This window comes from Lathamus discolor, chromosome 1 (genome assembly GCF_037157495.1).
Source record: "Lathamus discolor isolate bLatDis1 chromosome 1, bLatDis1.hap1, whole genome shotgun sequence".
NCBI lineage: Eukaryota > Metazoa > Chordata > Aves > Psittaciformes > Psittacidae > Lathamus > Lathamus discolor.
This window is the reverse complement of record NC_088884.1, coordinates 58,371,003-58,390,200: the sequence shown is the minus strand read 5'-3', so window position 1 is coordinate 58,390,200 and position 19,198 is coordinate 58,371,003. Positions and strand designations below refer to the sequence as shown.

At 40.2% G+C, this 19,198-nt stretch overlaps 1 protein-coding gene across 3 annotated transcripts in view; it reads left to right on the top strand.

Annotated features, from left to right (window-relative positions):
- The first annotated feature begins 2,244 nt into the window (after window positions 1-2,244).
- The window catches only part of ATXN10 (ataxin 10), a 103,546-nt gene continuing 86,592 nt past the window's right edge, over window positions 2,245-19,198 (top strand). Inside the window, exons 1-3 of one of the 3 annotated variants that reach the window (XM_065672791.1) lie at window positions 2,245-2,390; window positions 7,952-8,143; window positions 10,185-10,267. In XM_065672791.1, the coding sequence (XP_065528863.1) occupies window positions 2,266-2,390; window positions 7,952-8,143; window positions 10,185-10,267 (400 nt within the window). In that variant the 5' untranslated portion in view covers window positions 2,245-2,265. The remainder of the gene's footprint in view (window positions 2,391-7,951; window positions 8,144-10,184; window positions 10,268-19,198) is intronic. The other 2 variants (XM_065672780.1, XM_065672798.1) reach the window with 2 other exon arrangements.

Below are 19,198 nucleotides of genomic sequence, written 5' to 3'. Positions count from 1 at the left end.
TCAGAATTCCTTGGCCAATTACTGTAATTTGCCTGGTGTAAGAAGGAAGCTGAGAACCAGCATGAGGGTAGGGTGTGCTCCGCAGCTCAGCAGATCTGCTGTGGGGCTCACTGCTCAGCAACAAAGGCTAATCAAAAGCATTTTCCCAAGTCCATCAGTCAATTTCACTGGATCCTATTAAATGCTGGACCAAAAATAAAAACTTTGGTCTACAGCTTCAAAGCTCTGTGGCCCAGGTCATACTTAATCTAATACAGGCCCAAAATAAGAGTCAGAAAACTAATATTTATGCCGGAAATATAACATGCTGCAGGATTTGTTTCTTTAGTGTAAAGTAACTTTTTCCAGAGCCCGAATTTTATCTTCTGATGGGAGTTACCTCCAATAGAAAAGGGCAAGGCTAGTATACATGTTGTGATTAGAATGAACAGCCACCTCTCAACATTTGAGATATGAGGGATGCAAAGTCTTTGGCCTGCTTTGCTTCCCACAGAGCCATCATTTGTTGGATTGAGGGAACTGTCTCCACCCAGAGTCTCAGCTGGGACAAATCTTTCTCCGCATTCAGCTTCAAACACCAGGGCCTCAAGAGAGTGGTCTTCCTCTTAATTTTATGCAGAAATCTAAAAATAGGTTCTGTGTAATTTTGTTTTCAGCTGGACTATCTGGCTCTAGGTGGATTGTTTCCCTTCTAGTAGTTCTCTAAATCTGTGCTAAGAAAAACAGACATTATTTAGATTGTAAGCACTTTGAGGGGAAAAACAGATCTTCAAGGGATCTGCCAGTGCTCACGGAATCAAGCAAATCAGATGAGCTCAAGATACAGCATTTGCAAGTATCCTGGTAAAAATTACTAAATTCTGTAACTGATAACCCTGAGACCCTGCAAAACTCCCTTGTGAGAAACCTATCTCAAAGTATTGCATAGTCTTGTAATAAAGGTGGTTTCGAGTTTGCTGTTGAGAATGAATGAAAGCATGGAAAGACTAAAATGAAGAAAACGAAAATCTCTGCGGCTATTTAAGGCAGGAAACAAAAAAGCGCAAAAGAGATTATGTGCATAGGCAAGCCTATTTTTCACAAGGATCCATGAGTAATAATCATTAATACTGATTGCAGAGGCATTTGATGAAACGTGCAGCAAGTCTAAACAGGTAAAGCTGGCCTATGGAAACCACTGAAGATATCACCAAGATCAGGTCTCTGTTAAGATTGCCAGAATAAAGTAAAAAAAAAAAAAAAAAAGACTTTTCCCTTCTGCATTGCTTTCTAAGTGCTCTTAAAAAGAAAATACTTATATGTGGAGCTGCTGTGTGCTATCTAACCCCAGGGTAAGCATGAGTTATTTTTGCCTTCCTTTATATCAGCTGGGGTTAGGTTGAAGCCTTAACAATGCAGTAGGTTGAATTAGAGAACTAATGCATTCTCATACTGATGTCTTGCACCGTATCTATAGCCAATTCTGTGTTTTCAGCTATTAAATCTGAAATATTTTGCAAAGTAACACTTCAGTACACGTGCAAAATCTGTATACTTATGGAGTAAAAGCTGGTTAGCAGTCTCCTTAGAATATAACATGTTTAAAAAAAAACCCCAAATCCCAAAACAGGTGTGCTTGTAACGGGTAAAGAAAAAAATCTCACAAGATTTGTGTTTGACAAAAGACAGGCAAAACATCAGCTCAAAGACAGTGAGTTAAACGGGACTGATGGCCAAATAGCACCCCTTCCCACACAGTGTGGTATACAAACACAGAATTAGTAAATTGCAGGTAAATTTCACAGACCACATGTGACTATGTTGTCAGATTTTAGTGTACTCCACTGCTTTCCTCACTGCAGCTGTGATCTGCTGGTTGTATCTACTTTAACTTTTCATACATACGCTTAGAACACACTGAAATGCTTATTTGGACCTGGAAACCCCAACCGCACATGTGAGGAGGGGAAGGACCGGGCTCGATGGCTGCCTTCCGCAGCCAGCCTTCACAGCGCTCCGCTCCGCAAGGAGAGCCGAGGGTTGGCACCCCGGGCTGCGGAAGAAGGCGGAACTGAAGGCTGTCGCCACGGCCTGCTTTTTACGAGGGGAAAAGACAGTGGTTTACAGCCCCTGGGCCCACACGGGACACAGTCCCACAGCCGGCACGCCGAATCCCCCCGCAGGGTTCCGGGCCTGCCTCGCGAGGCGTACCGCCCGTGCGGCGGGGCCTGGCTGCCGCCATTTCCGCGCGGCGGGAGGCGGAGCTGGGCCGCGCCGGGGCAGGCGATGGCGATGGCGATGGCGATGGCGATGGCGGCGGCGGAACCGCTGCCCGCCGTGGCGGCCGCACCGGGGGCCCGCCTGGAAAGCGTGCGGGCACTGGCGGGCCTGTTCCGGGAGGCGCAGCACAGGTAGCGGGGAGGAGGGGCCGCCCGCGGCCACGTGCGCCGGGAGAGGGAGGTCCGGCCGCGGGAGGAGCCGGTGTCGGCGGGCCTGGGACGTGTGTGGCTCGCTGCTGCTTCCAGCGCAGTCTCCTGCCCCTCGGGCAGTGGGGTCCGCAGGGAAAGGGTCCCGCAGTGCCCACAGTGCCGCCCTCCCTGCTGTGAAACCTCTGCCTTTCCCCCTGGGGCTGTTGGTGTGGGGCCCGGGGCCAGTAGGGTGACCTGTTCCTTTCCTTTGGGTCCCATAAGGAGCTGGCAGTCTGCTCATCTGCCTGAGGCAAGCCTAGGGCGGGGGGGAAAACTTTGTGCCTCCCAGTCACGGGTGACAGCAGTTGCACTAAAAGCAGGTGTGCTCGGGTAGCCACTATGGGGCAAAAAGCCACGCTGAGCACTGCAGGGTGTCTAGAAATGGGCAAGGTGTGTGTGACTGAGGCCTTTCTGGGTGACTGTTTCATGTGCCTGCGAGGCCAAGGCTTTGAAATGAGAGTGGTGGTTGTAGGCAACTGAGGGCAACTGCTGTGCAGTAGGATGGGCTGCAGGGGCTTCAGTGGGAGGAAAGGTTGGGTGCCCCTTAGTGTTAGGGTAGGGAGAGAAAGCATGGGGTTACTGGAGAAAGAATGGGAGGAAAGGTTGGGTGCCCCTTAGTGTTAGGGTAGGGAGAGAAAGCATGGGGTTACTGGAGAAAGAATGGGACTGGTATGGAGGGCAGCTGTGTCTGTAAGGTAAGTGGGACCTCTGCAGTATTGCAAACCACTTGTTGGCTTTGGCAAAGGTTGAGTGTGCAGATGTTCAGCTGTGTGACAATGCTTGGAGTAATGTTTTTCACTCTGTCTGGGAGGTGGCATAGGTTGATGTGAAGCTTGTGCTCACTCCTAACAGTAGCTGTTTGAAAGTTATTGCACCTAAGAATGAAGAAATCAAACTACATAGCTTAGCATGGAATTGTAGTGGTTGGTGCCCTTCCCCCACCATCACCCTCCCTCTCCTCCCCTCTCCCCAGTTCTATTTTTGAGTAGCTATTCCCCCAAAATTGCCAAGTTTTGTGGGTACAGGTAGGCCAAAAGAGAGGCAGTGTAGTTGCCCGTCCAGAAGGACAAAGCTGTAGTGTTAGCGCACATCCAGAATGGATCAGAATGGATCTGAGAGCAACTTTGGCAATAAATTTGCCAACTGTGGAAAATGCTGAACCAGAAGATGCAATCCAATGGATGTTTGGTATTTGAAGTTATGATACTTAATGACGATTCTTTTGTTATTATGTGATTGTTCAGTGCTTGTGGAAACAAAGTAATTTTAAAATGTGAGTGCTAGTGGTCTGTAATTCAGAAGCAAATAAGGTGAGAAAATACTGCCTCAGTTAGGAGACCGTGGTGTGGAACTTGGGAGACTTGAATTCAGCTGTGTGCTTTGGCTGAGACTTACGGTGCTTTTGAGCAGAAAACTTGATTTCCTTATGCTTTCATTACTGATCTACAAGAGGGAAAAAATGGTTTTATTCTATTACCAGGATATTATGAAGATAAATACTTTAAACGCTTTTTTTAGGGTCTCTGTTTATAGGTATGGAATTGTGTAAGTATCTAAAACATGAAATGGAAATGCAGATTTACAAGCTTCTGGATTCTTTGCATAGTTCTTGACTAATTTCATGGGTTTTGGAGACCTGGTCTTTTGAACAGGGTTGCATTAGTATTTTTAACTCTGTTCACTATGATCTTATCTTGTACAGTTCTGTTTTTAAAGTCAAGCATGTAGATCTTGCAAAGAGTGACAGTAATCTTTCTTTTGGCACGGATACATGAATTCTGATTCTTTGTTTTGACTTAATGAGAAATTGTGTATGTCTTCCTTGTCTGAGAGCTGGGCTGCTGTGCCTTTTGCTTCTGCTTCCTTTTGTATGCCTTCAGAATACTTGATGCTGAAATCAAGGACAGGTGGGAGTAGCAAATTGTGAAGATCCTCTTTTAGGCAACAAAATAAAGGAAAGAGAAATCTGTGGAATACTCACAGAGCAGTTCTGAAAGAATTTCATGGCCTGTTTACAGTAGAATATATTTTTTGAATCTAAAAGCTACTTAGCAGGCTTTTTACTAGTTTTATAGATTGCTATTTAAAGATTAGGGAAACACTTGTGAAAGGAAAATCCTTTAAAGAAGTACATTTTAAATACTTGTAGCTGCTATTTTTATATGTATGTGAATCTTTGTCGTACTGCTGGAAAAGGACTGTTCTTTTCAAAAATAGTTCTAAGCACTGCTTGGAACAGTTACCTGAAGCCACTCCTGGCTGATTTCTTAGTGTTAGCTAAGCACTTCCTGCCCTCCTCACCAATTTGAAAATTTAGTGTTTGTGCAGAAGGATGATTTTAATTAAATTCCTTTGTAGCGCACATTCAGATTACATTGATGCTTAAGTAAGAGTTGATTAAAATTTCCTCTGAATAGAATCCTGCTTTACACCAAACAGCCTGTAAGTCATTCCATGGTCATTTGGAATACTTTTTGAATGTTCACTTAGGCTTTTCTGTTGCAGGAAGAGATTTGATTTCTGCCCAGAAAGATCTGGGTTGAGCACGTGGAACTTTTTTTTCACAGTGTGCAAGAGAGATTTGGAGAGCTTTCTCTCCTCACTAGTACGTAAAAATCTGCATCTCCTTCCACATGCACAGCGAGGACAGGCACTTTCTGGTGTACCTCATCCTTGCTTTGTTAGGATGAGTTTTGTCTTTGTGTTTCATGGGAAATGTCTGCACTCCAAGGCTGGGTGTTTTTAACTTTCAATCCAAAATTGAAAAAAGAAGTTGCCACAGTGGCCTGGTATGTGTGTGATCCAGTGTCTGGCTAAAACTTCTGTTTTGCTGCATAACTCTGTAATGAAGTAGAAACTTTTCCAGATAAGAATAACTTTTAAGGTGCCATTTTAATGGTAGGTACTTTTGTGCACAAAAGTACTTGCAGGTGTTTTTTTTTTTTTGGTTTTTTTTTTTTTGGTGGGGTTTTTTTGTTTGTTTGTTTGTTTTTTTGTTTTCAATTTGTTTTACTAACTTCAAATAACTGAATGTTGGGCAATAGTACCTGTCTGTATTTTTAAGTTGGGTCAGGAAATGACTAGTTTCATGTGATAACCCAACATATGGCATAGACATATACAAAAGAAAGTGCAGTTGGACCGAGAGTTTTCTTATTTTACAGCAATTTTAGTGTTTAAAAACTCAGTAGACTAACAGCTAATGGTTCTGTATGGCATCTTCACTCAATAGAGAATACATGGCTTTTTTGTGTTTGGGACAGGGCCTGTCTGGGTGCTCCTTTACCAGACCGTAGCTATTCTGATGTTTAGAAAAACTTGTGTCTGGATGCATTTGCCATGTGTACTGTGGCGCGTCAGCCGCTGAATCTCTTTTGGCATGCATGCCTGTCATGAAGTGGCAGGAGGTGTACCACTTCTTGTATGTGGAAGGTTCAGGAGCCATGAATGTCTTTTCTTAGATCTTGGAAACTAAACAAAATTCCAAAACTTCCTTCTGGTTATGTAAGCTCTACTGTTTTCTTTATGACTGAAGCCAGCTCTGCTTTTGGTCTTTGTTGTGCTACTTTAGTATTTTCTCCTTAGGATTAGAATCATAGAATGTTTAGGGTTGGAAAGGACCTTAAAATCGTCTAGTTCCCTGTAATATGTATCTTGATGCTGTGGTGGGTTTTTTTTTAAATATTTTAATGTAGATGGAAATTGTGTAAATGTGTTGATTTTGATCAGCTGGGAGGTTGTAGAATAAAACACATATTTCCTGGAGATCTGATACATAATGTTTAGTAACTTACTGGTATTTGTAAACATGGTTGTATTTACTACAGTACAAGTGCTCTCCCTTCTTTGTAAGTCTACCCCACACCCTAACAGACTTCAGTATTGGATGCAGTGTACTGTCAGTAAGATGTAGATGAATATGAAAGTGGCATTGTTGAAACAACAAAAGTGTTAAGAGGCTTAGGAAATATGAACTGTAAGCAAAGGTTGAGAGAATTGTTTTTGTTTAGTCTAGGAAAGAGAATGCAGCAGGAGCAATGGTGGGAAATACAATGTTAAGACACGTTTAAAGGTGTTACAGGTAGGATGTATAGACATGGCATTTAGGGACATAGTTAGTGGTAGAGTTGGCAGCCTTAGGTTAATGGTTAGACTAGATGATCTTAATGGTCTTTTCCAGCCTGAATGATTTTACATTTCTGCTGTTTGGTTTATGAACATGTGATCTCTTACTGTAAAAAGCAGGTAGAATTTCTAATTGTGCAAATGTTTAGGCTTTAGAGAGAGCAGCTGAACGCAGCTAATACTGCATCATCCACTAATGTTTGATGAAGAAGATTTTAAATTCTCCTTTAGGAAGAGTTTTCTGTGTGAACATCTTTTGTTTGATATACTTTTGCTTAGTATTACTTTCCATTTCATCTAACTTTCTTGTGTTCATAATTTCAGAGGTATTTCTCAACCTTGTGTCTTGGATCCTAACTTTCCTATTTGATCTTGTGTACATGACAAGCCTGTTTAAGGTTCAAGGAGGCTGCATCTGGATTTCCCTTTTTTGATTCTGGTTAGAAGTATTAGATGAGTGAATTTATTGGACTTCCCTGTAGCAATGCCAGAAACACTCTTTGGTGTGGTTTCTTTTCAGCATGAAATACCTAAAACTAAGTTAGCAATGTTTGTAATGTGTTGCTCTCATGTCTTTTCTAAACATAAAATCAGGGAAGAGAGCATGTGAATAGCTGTAGTTTGGAAGTGTGCATATCTGTGTGACAGAGCATCTGCAGATGTGCCTGTCAGTCCTGGGGAGGCTGGTCAACCTGTGTGGTGCAGCAGCATCACCTCTTTCATCCATTCATAAAGTGTCTCTTTATATGCTTATGGTTTTGTAGTGTTGTTTTCCTAGGTCTTGATACTCGTGACATGGTATTTTTTGTATTGGCATAGTTGTCTGCTGCAATAGACAGAGTTGACTTTCTCCCTTGGCTTTGATTCAAACACTTGAAAATGTTGATTGTGCAGCCACTGACTTTCTTCATGACTTCTCTTTCTCCCTCTGGTGAAATTTGTGGCAGGGTATTTTATAATGGAGCTTCCGGTACCTTTTTCTTCTGAAACATCTAGTGCTGGGCACCTAAACTGTGTTCATGAATTAAAGCAGTTCCTAATTCTTAACAAACCATGCGGTGTCATATATAAACATGCTAGCTACATGCATTAGGGAGTCTTCTTTTTAAAATTAAGATTCCAAAGAGCTGTTGGAGGGCTGTGAGGAATACTAAGGCAACACGACTCTCCCACAGCTCATCATCTGAAAACGCTGGTGGAATGATTGTGTGCATGTTTTTTGCTCTCTCTACTTGAAAGACCTTATATGCTATGGGTAGTTAAGAGATTGTTGCAGAAACATCTTCGTGTTTACAGGAAGATTGTCATCATACAGGCTCTTTCATAGCAGTGCATTTTTTTGTTGTTGTTGTTATTCACTACAAATTCATTTGTTTCAGAGAAATGGCGAAAGAAAGTGTATTTCAGGATCTCCTGGAAATCCTGAGGAGCACCTCAAGTGAGATTGAGCAGGCCTACAAGGACTCCTGTGAATTGGTAGATCTAGACACCTCCCTGCTGCTTATAGCAGAGTGTTTCAGATGTCTGAGGAATGCCTGTGTTGAGTGTGCCAGGAATCAACATGTCATGAGGTATAGTTATGATCCATTTTAACCCATCCAAAAGTATAATGTTACGATATTTGTGTGGTTTTCTATAGTCATTATTATTTTATGCTGCTGTGTTAGTTGATTTATTAACTGGTATTTCCTGCTTGATTCAATCACTTGAAATTAAGTATGCAAGAAACAGAAATAGCTGACCTATTTGTAGGTCAGAGTTTGGGGCACTGCTGAATAATAGTGTGTGTCCTTAGTACAAGTTGATTAGGCAAATGATGTAAACCTTTTGGAAATCTGACTGTAGAACTATCCTTTTTTTTTTCTCTTTTATTTCTTTATTTAACATAATGAAGAAGTAGATAGTCTTAATTATCAGTTACAGGATTACTGTGTTTTTTAAGGTACATGTGTATCTGTCTGGCACTCATGACAAAGTATGGCATGTAGAATTGTGCATATCAACCCTGATACATATAGAGGTAAACTGATACTAATGGATGATAAGAAGTCAGTCTGGCTCCTTAAGTTATTTAGACTGTCTTTGTAACATCCAGGGGATGCTTGGGGTTCAGCCAGCTGTAGTTACTGAAAACATGGTAGTCTCTGCAATTCTTTAAAAAAAACCCTAAACCAAAAGCAAACATCACCCCTAAGAACCCAAAACCCATCACCCACCCCCAAAACCAAACCATAACAAAAAATCCCAACAAAAACCCATGGTTGTAAATTTGTTAGATCATGAAGAATTGTTGTGGATCACAGTCTTAAAATTTGGGTTCATAGGGCTTGTCAAATTTGGTTTATTGAAGTAAATATAATTTTGACATGGGACAAAGTTGCAGCTTCTCTTCTGGGGCAGAATTTTGTTAATGCCACAAAGTTGCAAGATTTTTCTTAGAAGGCAGTAGTTGTAGAACAATGCAAATTTAAGTTCAGGCTTATGCATTTTTGTCCTGGCAGTGCTAGCACTCATGTTGTGGGTCAAGGAACTGCTCTGACAGAGTTTCTATGCTTTTTATAGATGTTTGCTGGCTGGCTGTTCAGCCAGACTGGGTTTCTTATTGTAAGTTGCTGTAGCTCCATAGTTACTCATGTTTACAAAATGTGGGAAGCAGAATTGTGGGGCTGAGCGCTGGTAAGATTGTTCTTTTCACTAACATGATAGATACAACCTACTTATGGAGATCTGAGTTCCATTTATTTTCTAAAGCTGAAAATTTCATCTGTTTATACTGCATTCTTTGACTTTTGTTTTTTTACTCTGTAGCATGCACATCCTGACAGGTCTGTTGTCTACCTCCAAGATTGCTGATCTTTGGCTGTAGAATTATTTTGGTGGTTTTGCTTCCAAATGGCTTCACTTCACTGATTTGTCCTCACTATCACCATGTTTTTCCATATCTAGCAGTATTCAAGGTCAGGTTGGATGGGACTTTCGGCTACCTGGTGTAGTGGAAGGTGTCCCTGCCCATAGCAGGGGGGTTTGACTAGATGACCTTTAAAGGTTTTTTCCAAGCCAAACCATTCTAACTATAGTTCTTTCTCACTGGAGAAAGATCAGTGATTAACTTTCCTGCTTCCCTCCAAGAGTTTTGTATACTTGCTTTTGAACTGGCTCTGTTGTTTGTTTGCTGGTGGTCACTAATCACTTTGTTGTTATATAAAATCCTCAAAGTTTATTGCTAAGTAACGTACAATGACACTTTCCCTGAACACTTGAACTTCAAAAAAGCAAAGTTTTTACACAAATAAAGCTGTTTAAATTACAGGAATAACCTGCTAATTTTTGATGTCTGATTTAGAGGAATAGCAAAAAGAGAAGAAAGGGTACTTGGTTCTGAAGGTACTGTGTCCAAAGTTGTTAATATGCAAGCTAATGTAGTAAACCTGTTTGCTTTGCCTCCATTGGTAGTAGTGTGGCTACTGACAGGCACAGTTAAGTAGGAGAAACTGCAATCTGTTTTAGAGCTTCTGAAGATGTTAAAGACTTGCTGTTAACTTCAATGAAAGCCTTTTCACTTTGAGTATATTTCATATAAAATGTTCCCCCCCCCCCCCGTTTTAATAACAGGAACCTGGGTCTCATCTCTGCATCTGTCCATTTGATCAAATTGCTTCATGGAATACAAATCAAAGAAGAATTGTTATTGACTGGTAAGGTTATGGATTTTGTTAAACATATAGCCTGCACTATATTTTCTCATGTGGGAAGTCTTGTGGTGGTATAATGTCACCTTACTGATGCATTTTTTTTATAGATTTAATTGTTTCTTGAATTGCAGTTAAGAATTTGGGGGGAGAGGAGAGAGTGGTTTTCTTTATGCTGCTTGAAGAAAATCCAGCCTCATATCTAGTCCAGTCGTATTTTTGCTCAACTGCTCCCTGTAGATTGTTAAAGGAAATACATGTGGAAACTTCTTTAAGATTAACCAACCTATTTGAATTGCAAAAGGGAAAAGTTCCTGTAATATCTCCATTCCAAATACGTTCTGCTGTTTTACTGTCTTTTTGTTTGATCTGCAAACATAGTGAAATAAAAGAATACTAACTTTTTATTTTGATGACACTTGAAATAATTTAGATGATTCCAGGAAAAAAATTTGGGCTGTGACTTTTATGATTTTTTTTTTTTATATTTTTATTTTTTTTTAAATTTTCATTTCTGTACTGTGGTTGCTGGCCAGTCAGGGTAGGTGCCAAGAGCTAAGCACTGATTTGAGTAGTGTTCAGATTTCCCTAATGGATGAGGGTTTTTCTTCATGCAGTGAAGAGAAAATCTGACTGCAGTATCCTTCCACCTTAATGGCAGTTCTTGCTCCTGATTTCTAGCAAACTCATTTCGCTGGATATTAAGACATTTTCAGTAATTTTCTTCTTTATAATCTCTTTCCCTCTGTGTATTTGGAGCTTGATATAGGGCATTGGATCCCAGTCTTTACTGTCTGTGGTTACAGAGAGTAGGGAACATTTGTTTTCTTTTGCTACTTTTATTTCTTTTCATTCCCATTACTTGGAGGAGGTTTTTACTGGGTTCCTGTTGCTGCTTTATATCATTTTGAGAAAGCAAATGAAACTACTGTCATACTTTAACTTACCCTCAAACACCTTTATGAAGCTGAGAAAGAGCACTGTTGTCCAGGATGCTCTTTTTTTCTTTTGCTGCTATAGTTGGCTCAAAATGAAGCCTTTCAGGCATGTAACAGTATTGTGCTTAAGCCATGTTCACTCCTTCATCTGTTGCTGGAATCCTTCTTCCAGGGAAGGATTGGTGATGCACAGTCCTTCAGTGTGGGAGGACTAGAACTAAACCCTGTGTGTGGAAAAAAGAGGGCTTGCTCATTAACTGTCAAGAGGAGGAGCTGATAGCACACAGGAGTGACTTTCAAGCTGTGTCACACAGTTGGACAGGGAGGACTGGGAAGAGGCATGAAGGGCAAAAATGTCCTGCTCCACAGTTGTGAACCTCTTCCTAGACCAGTAAGAGAAAAGGAAAAGTGATGGGAACTGAAATGCTGTTTTTGTCCATCCTGATGTTGACCCCAAGGACTAGGGTCCTTGATAGCAGTAGGCTCAGAAGGCTGCTGTGGGGAAGTGCATTTCCCACTTTCGGCTTATTCAAAGCTTCAGGAACTGCAGCATGGGTATATCACCTTTCACTGGTGCCTCCCAGCATTTGCAGGGGAGCAAGCAGGATGTACCTCTTGTTGGTTACATGCATGGCCTGATGTTTCCTCTTTAATCTGGTGGCAACTGACCCCTCCTTGATGGGTTATCATACACGTGTGCTGTTCTGCTGCTGTTGGGGTCTGAAGAAGCAGCAGTGAGTGTTAGTTGGCAAAAAACAAAGGAGGGGTTGGAACACAGTAATTCGATTAACTGCTTTAGACTCCTTTTCCTAGCCACAGGATGTTGTAAAATCTCTTTTTATCGCTATTGAAAAATAAAGGGCATTGACCAGAACATTTTTAATAATATTTCGATAAAAAGTGTTTTTTACTGTTACTCTACATAGCTATTCAACAAGTGAGTGTGAGTTATAACTGAAATGTATGTATTGACCCAGGATAGAGGGTTCATTTGATGCTGTGTGTAGTATTGATCTCACTGGGAAACATCTGTCATGAGTATGGCTGGGTATTCCATGTAAGTTAGTACAAAAAATAATTTTTTTTTAGACAAGCAAGTGTTGCTAATTCCTTGCTGAGTGATCTGTTCAACTTTGTTCTGAGTGAAAATTAGCCAGTACCTAGAGCACCAACCCCTTCCTTAGGGCATAGCTCAGAAGTTAACAGTTAAATTCCACTGTGGATTATTAGTCATACTTTCAAAAGAGACATAAAATCAGATAGCACTGTTGAAACAAAAGAAACCCCTGAAATTAGTAAATATTACTGTGTGTATTAGCTGTATTTCTACTTCATGATTGATTCTCCTTCTCGTATTTCACATAGGAAATTGGGTCACAGGGCTAGAGTAGCAATCTGTTTTGTTCTAGCAGATAATTAGGTGCTAATTGGAATATTTCAAGTTGTTCATTTAGATGTGTGTCCCATTTCTGTCCTTAAATAGCTGCTTGGATTTGATGATCCCTCTTGGTGGTGTTATATCCTTCAGGTATTTTATATACTTTAATGTTGCTTCCATAGCAGCAAAATACAAGGATAAAGCATTAATGCTGTATCACAAAGTGAGCAACACTAAGTGTTCAGTTCATGTCCCTGTGAAAAATTCCCAGAGCAAAACATTGTAGGCTGAAGAAATTTGAAGTTCATACATTATTGTATTTATGAAGAGAGACTGAAAACTCTTTATGCAAACTGAAAAATTAATTTAGCCTAATCTGTGGTGTGTTTTCACTCTTTATCCATTGGTAACTGTTAAGACTGGTAAGTCTGAATCTTGTGATAGTTTTTGAAGTAAAGTTCAGTGCAGTACAATTTGTAATGGATAAAAAGAGAAATGAAATAAATTACGTATTCCCAGGCCACTACTGTGGCCAGTGTGGTGTTTCTAAGTGGGGGAGACATGATCAAAGCAGCAAAAAAGGAAGTCCTGTGCAAAGTGATGCGATTATAAACTGTTGCTAAGATTTATTCAGTTGAGTCCAGACTGCTTTGTATTTTCTTTGCTAGGATAAAGACTTTTTGTAATAGTTTATCTTAGGCCCAAGTGTTATATTCATGGCTAATTTGCCTCTTCAGTGTATTTACTGAAACAATTCTAATACAAGTTTTCAGCATATCTCTTTTTCTTTTTTTTAAATTCTGTAAAAAGCTAGATGAATTCCTGAAAGCTTGTAATGTTCTTGTTCCTGCCAACTGTAGAAAAAGCTGTTGTTAGACTATATGGTATGCCACTGAGGCAGTGAGCCAGAAAAGCTGAAGGTGAGTTAGTATGTCTGTCCTGGAATATCACTTTAAGGCTTCACAGAAGTTTAAAAATAACCAGTTAATTCTTACATATGGCATATAAAGGTTGTCCAACTCCACCTGCAAGCCAGTCATCCCTGTAGTAATATTCTCCTTTCTTTTTATACATATATTAAAAGAACATTTTTAGGCCCTTCCTGTATGGTGTTGCTACAGATAGCTGTTTGGCCCTTCTCTTTCTCCCTGCTTACCTCCGAGCACTAGTTGCATTTCGTAGCCTGGTTTCTCTTGTAATTTCTTAACAATACCTAGTATTGATTTGTAGTGAGCAATTCATATTATGTAGTACTTAGAGAAGAGAGGTTGCTCTAAGGAGTTGCACAGTGAAAGCCAACAGCTAGATGAGTGCAGAGGATTGATAGGCAATGATGCTAAACAAATGTTTGACAATTTGCTAAATGTCTGGCCAGCATCAAGACTGATTTGTGACAGGTAAGTCACACTTACTTGTAAATGCTCTGTTTTCTAATTGCTTCAGCAGTCCTCCCTCTTCTCTGCAGGAGATAGAACTCTGAGTTTTAGGTGATTTGAGACCAGTCTTCCAACAAATCATTGTGTCTGCAGAATATAGATTTAATGGAATTTTCATAGTACCCTCTGCACATCCCTTTTGTTTTAGTTTAATTAAAAAAGAAAAGTCTCATCGTAACAAGGGGTTTTGTTTTGGTTTGTTTTTTTTCCTCTGCTGTGGGTACAAAGACGAAGAACACTTGCCAGAGGAACAGGCTGATGAAGCTGCCAGATGAACTTTAACTGAACTTAAAGCAGACCCAGATCTCTTAAGAGCTAAGAAGTAGTTCAGTATGTTAGGGATTGCAGCAGACGTAGGAAATATCCTTGTCAGAAACCCAAGTAGAAAATCTCCTTCACTTCATAGCATGTGTCTTGGTTTGGTTGTGGGGTTATTTTTTTTTTTCCTTTTTCCTATGGCAAATCTTAAGCTTTCCAGCAGAATCCAGCAGACCTTAGGGAAGGTACACTGAGGTTTGTTGAGATGATGGATCTTTGGATTCCAGAGTGTGAGATCTGGATTTAGGATTCATCTCTGAAATCTGGAAAAGAAGGATCACAGAATCACAGAATCACAGAATCCCAAGGGTTGGAAGGGACCTAAAAAGATCATCTAGTCCAACCCCCCTGCAAGAGCAGGGTAACCTACAGTACATCACACAGGAACTTGTCCAGGCGGGCCTTGAATATCTCCAGTGTAGGAGACTCCACAACCCCCCTGGGCAGCCTGTTCCAGTGCTCTGTCACTCTTACAGTAAAGAAGTTCTTCCTGATGTTAACGTGGAACTTCCTATGTTCCAGTTTACACCCATTGCCCCTTGTCCTATCACTGGATATCACTGAAAAAAGCCTAGCTCCATCATCCTGACACCTACCCTTCACATATTTGTAAACATTGATGAGGTCACCCCTCAGTCTCCTCTTTTGCAAGCTAAAGAGACCCAGCTCCCTCAGCCTCTCCTCATAAGGGAGATGTTCCACTCCCTTAATCATCTTTGTGGCTCTGCGCTGGACTCCTTCAAGCAATTCCCTGTCCTTCTTGAACAGAGGGGCCCAGAACTGGACGCAATATTCCAGATGCGGCCTCACCAAGGCTGAGTAGAGGGGGAGGAGAACCTCTCTTGACCTACTAACCACTCCCTTTCTAATGCACCCTAAGATGCCATTTGCCTTCTTGGCCACAAGAGCACATTGCTGGCTCATGGTCATCCTCCTATCCACCAGGACCCCCAGGTCCCTTTCCCCTTCACTACTTTCCAGCAGGTCAACCCCCAACCTGTACTGGTACGTTTCTTCTTGATAAATTGGAAGCAAGGGCATGACTGTTTCGAAGCAAGCTTATGTTCTATAGGCTGTGTCCCATCTGATCCTTTCGTTGATTTCCACCCCTACCACATCCTGGACAGAAGAGCTTTAATCTTTTTTGTTTGTAAATCTTCTCAAACCTTTCACCACTTCAAAATACTGCTGATACTAAAGAATGTACTTTGAATTCCAGCATAATTGCTTAAAAAGTATTTATCTGCCAAAATACTTTTCTCTCCTCTAGGATATAAAAGGCATTGAATGCCTGATAGCTGCCTTTCAAGGGACAATTTGTTGTGCAAGTTCTCTGAATGATTTCATTGTCCTCTTTGAACAGAACTGAATGCAACTGGACGGTATCAGCTGCAGAGCAATACTGTGCTGTTTGTGTGTGTCTGAGAGAGGTGCTCTGAGCATCATGCCAGCATTCCTCAGTTTCAGGCTGCTGGTGATACTTGAGCTAGCTTTAAATCAAGTAGCATGGGTGTTATTATTGTTATGCTGTCCTGATACCATCCCTCTTAAGTTTTTGGGGGTTTTAATCTACCAGGGTAAGCTGCATAAAAATGCGTTAATGGGAAGATGATAACAGCATCTGTTAAAAATCAGGGTCCAGATGTGCCAGCTTTGTTATACAAAGGTTTAGGTCATTCACTGCTCTTAATGGTATGAAGTCCAGAAACGGTGGGTAGATTATCATGGATGAAAAGCTTGAATCCTTGAACAGGAATTTGGCTTTGCTTCCAGTTTTCTGAGAAATGTTCAGGTGTAGTTAAACTGCTACAGATACTCTATTCAGAACAGAACTTAAAACATTCTTTTACAAGCAGGGATGAAAGATGACTCTATGTAAATTTTTTAATACTGTGCTTATTATAGTAACTTGATCATTTTCTGGTAGGATGTTCAGCAACATGAATATCATATGCCTAACACCTGTTCACAGCTCCTTTCTTGAGGGAGGATGTGTAGGAAAATATGGAATATCTTGTTTTAAACATTTTACAAATGCTCTAAATGTCATGTACTTACAAGGGAGCTATAAAGAAATGCTTCTTGCTTTGAGCAGAAGAGGAGGAAGTCTGTGATGCTGTTCAGGTAAAGACCACCTAAAACCTGGGTTCGGCTTCAGTCAGTGTTCTCCAATTATCAAACTGATTTGGACTTTATCAGCTACCATGTTTATTTTCTTTTAGTTAATGAAAAAGCAATTGCTCTTGACCCATTGCTGCCTTATAGGTCAATTGTGGTCTAGCAAGAAAGTGCATTGAAAGGTACTTTTTAATCTGCCAGTGTGGAAGGGTCATACTCTGCAGAAGAAGTGACAGTAAGTAACCTTGGAATTCAGAACTCTAAAAATAAAAACATCATCACTCTTTTGTAGAGATTAAAAGAAAAAAAAAAAGGCATGAGGGAGAGTGTGTGTGTGCTTCAAAAAGAAGAGGTAAGGAACCTAGGCTGTATGTAGCTTTCAGAGATACTATTTCTTGCAGAAGCCAGATAGCTTAGAGGTATTTCATCTTTGAAATAAGAAGGCAAAAACTTTCTCCCAGGGTCTGCAGGAAGACATCACACAATTGAGCGAAGAAAGATACTTGATTACTTGAACTCTTGAAGGTGAAGGCGTGCTGTGTTTAAAAAGCCACTGAGTTCTCTGTTGTAGTTCATGTAGTGCTAGAAAATCATGTTGACATTTTGTTAAGAAGTCCCTGAAAAGAAATGAGGGAATGAGAAATTCACAGCAGCTGCATTGGGTAGCTTATCTATTCTAAAAACTTGTTAATACAAAGTTGTTTTCCAGGCTTTACAGAAAATGAGATGTTTAATCAAATTATTTTGTTTTCCTGAAGAAGAATCTGAGTAAAATGGGGGGCTTTGAGTAGTTATGTTTGCAAAAGTATACCTTAAAACAAAAATGAATGAATAACTCTTAAGTGATTCAAGTAATTTCTACTTCCTCAAGAGACGATAGGAGAAATAAACCTTTCAGTTCTGTCCTTTTCAGTGAAATGAAACATGGAATGTTTCTTTGCTCTTACCTCTTCCTAGTTCTGTACTCAACCATTTGCAAATTGGAATTGCACTGTAAAAATGAGACTGGTTAATTCTGATGGTGTGGAAAAGCAGGGGAATGTGACATTCTCAAACCTGCCAAAGAACACTAAATTGATTTTCCTTTATTCTTTTTTAAATGGGTAGCCATGCATCCTTACCCATTTCTTGATACTTGTCAATATTTGTCTATCTGTTCATTTATTTTCTTCCCCTGGAAGGCAATATCAACAGCAGCACTTACACTTCTGGTTCCACTAAAAAGACACAATCTTAGCAACTGGAAAATCAGCTAGAAGTAAATACTCAGAGTTTTTCAGAATGTGTCAGAGTGGTATTTTTGCAGAACTCGTTAGTTTGAAAATCAGGGCTAAATGCTTCTGTGGGCTTACATACTAGCATAGGAGTCTATCTATGGCCTGTTTTTGATAACTTTCTCTTCTTTTTCCCCCTGTACCTTACCATTTGGCATGACTGGTCATTCAGCACTGTCTATTAAATTATCAGGAACAAGAAATGGAGTGGTCAGCTGTGGAACCTAGATAGCCTTTAATGAATGCCAATATTGGCCAAATGGGCCTGGCCCTTTGTGCTTCTTGTTTATTTCCTGTTTGGTATCTTTCATGTTTCTGTTTGTTCTTAAAAAAAAACCAACGCATTCATCTTTCATAGTTTTTTGTAGTTCTTTAATCACATTGCTCTGAATGGTTTTATTTCCAAAATACTGCTTTTGGTTTATATATGAAAAATAAGCTTTTTAAAATATGCCTGGAAAGTGTGAGGGAACAGTAGATTTTTACTACATTTTTATCCAGAGCTCACCCAAAGCATTTGGAAAACCATTGCTCACTTTTATTGCCTATAAACGGAGATCTTTTTTGCTGTCTGGACAACAAGTGTGGAGACACAGTATTGGCTATATGGATTTGATTGTAATGTGACTACAGTTGGAGAAGATGTAACTTTTAAATTGTATCCTGCAGACTCTCAAACACAATGGCTACTATATTTAAACCAGCAGGACTAAGGAAGGAAAGTTAATCCTTCCTCTCATCCCACATCAATGCCCTCTATATTTATCTCTTGAGGAGAATGCATGCTGTTTTGTTGGGGATTTAGTTGTTGGTTTGGTTTTGAAAGATTTTTGAGAACAAATACTATAAATTATTACACTTCAGATTTTTGCATGAGTCATATGTGATGGGCTGGTTTACGTGGAATGAGAAAGCAAGTGGTTATAAAGCTTAAAGCACTTTACTTGTCATACAGAGTCAAAACATCCTGAACTGTTGATAGGTGACATTTATCAATTTAAGTTCATATGAGCTTTTCTTTCAAGGGAGAGGAAGTGGGAAAGAGTGGTTCCTGAATGGACCCACAGTCCACGGGGTGCTGAACGTGCCTCAGTTGCTTGGCAGAAAAGAGAATTTAAAAATCTGCACTTCGATTTATTTTTGTATTTGGGGTTTCCTTTTGCTTACTGCTAAGATAATTAAGCTACTTCTGTTTTACAGCTTAAATAAACCAGACACTAATTTAAACAGACTTTTTTTAGCCAAATAAATAAAGGACAGCCCTGATCATAAGAGCTGCCAGTTTCCATGTGTGATCTTTGCTTTGTCTGTTAGGCTTTTTCTATGGGGGATTGGTGCCAGTACTTCGCTGCCACTGTTAAAGTAAAAACTGTAATTACATTGTCAAAATAATATTTATAGTATTTTCGGGGAATAATTGTAGGAGTGTGACAAATATATTATACTCATCAAACTTTTATGTAAACATAAGCATG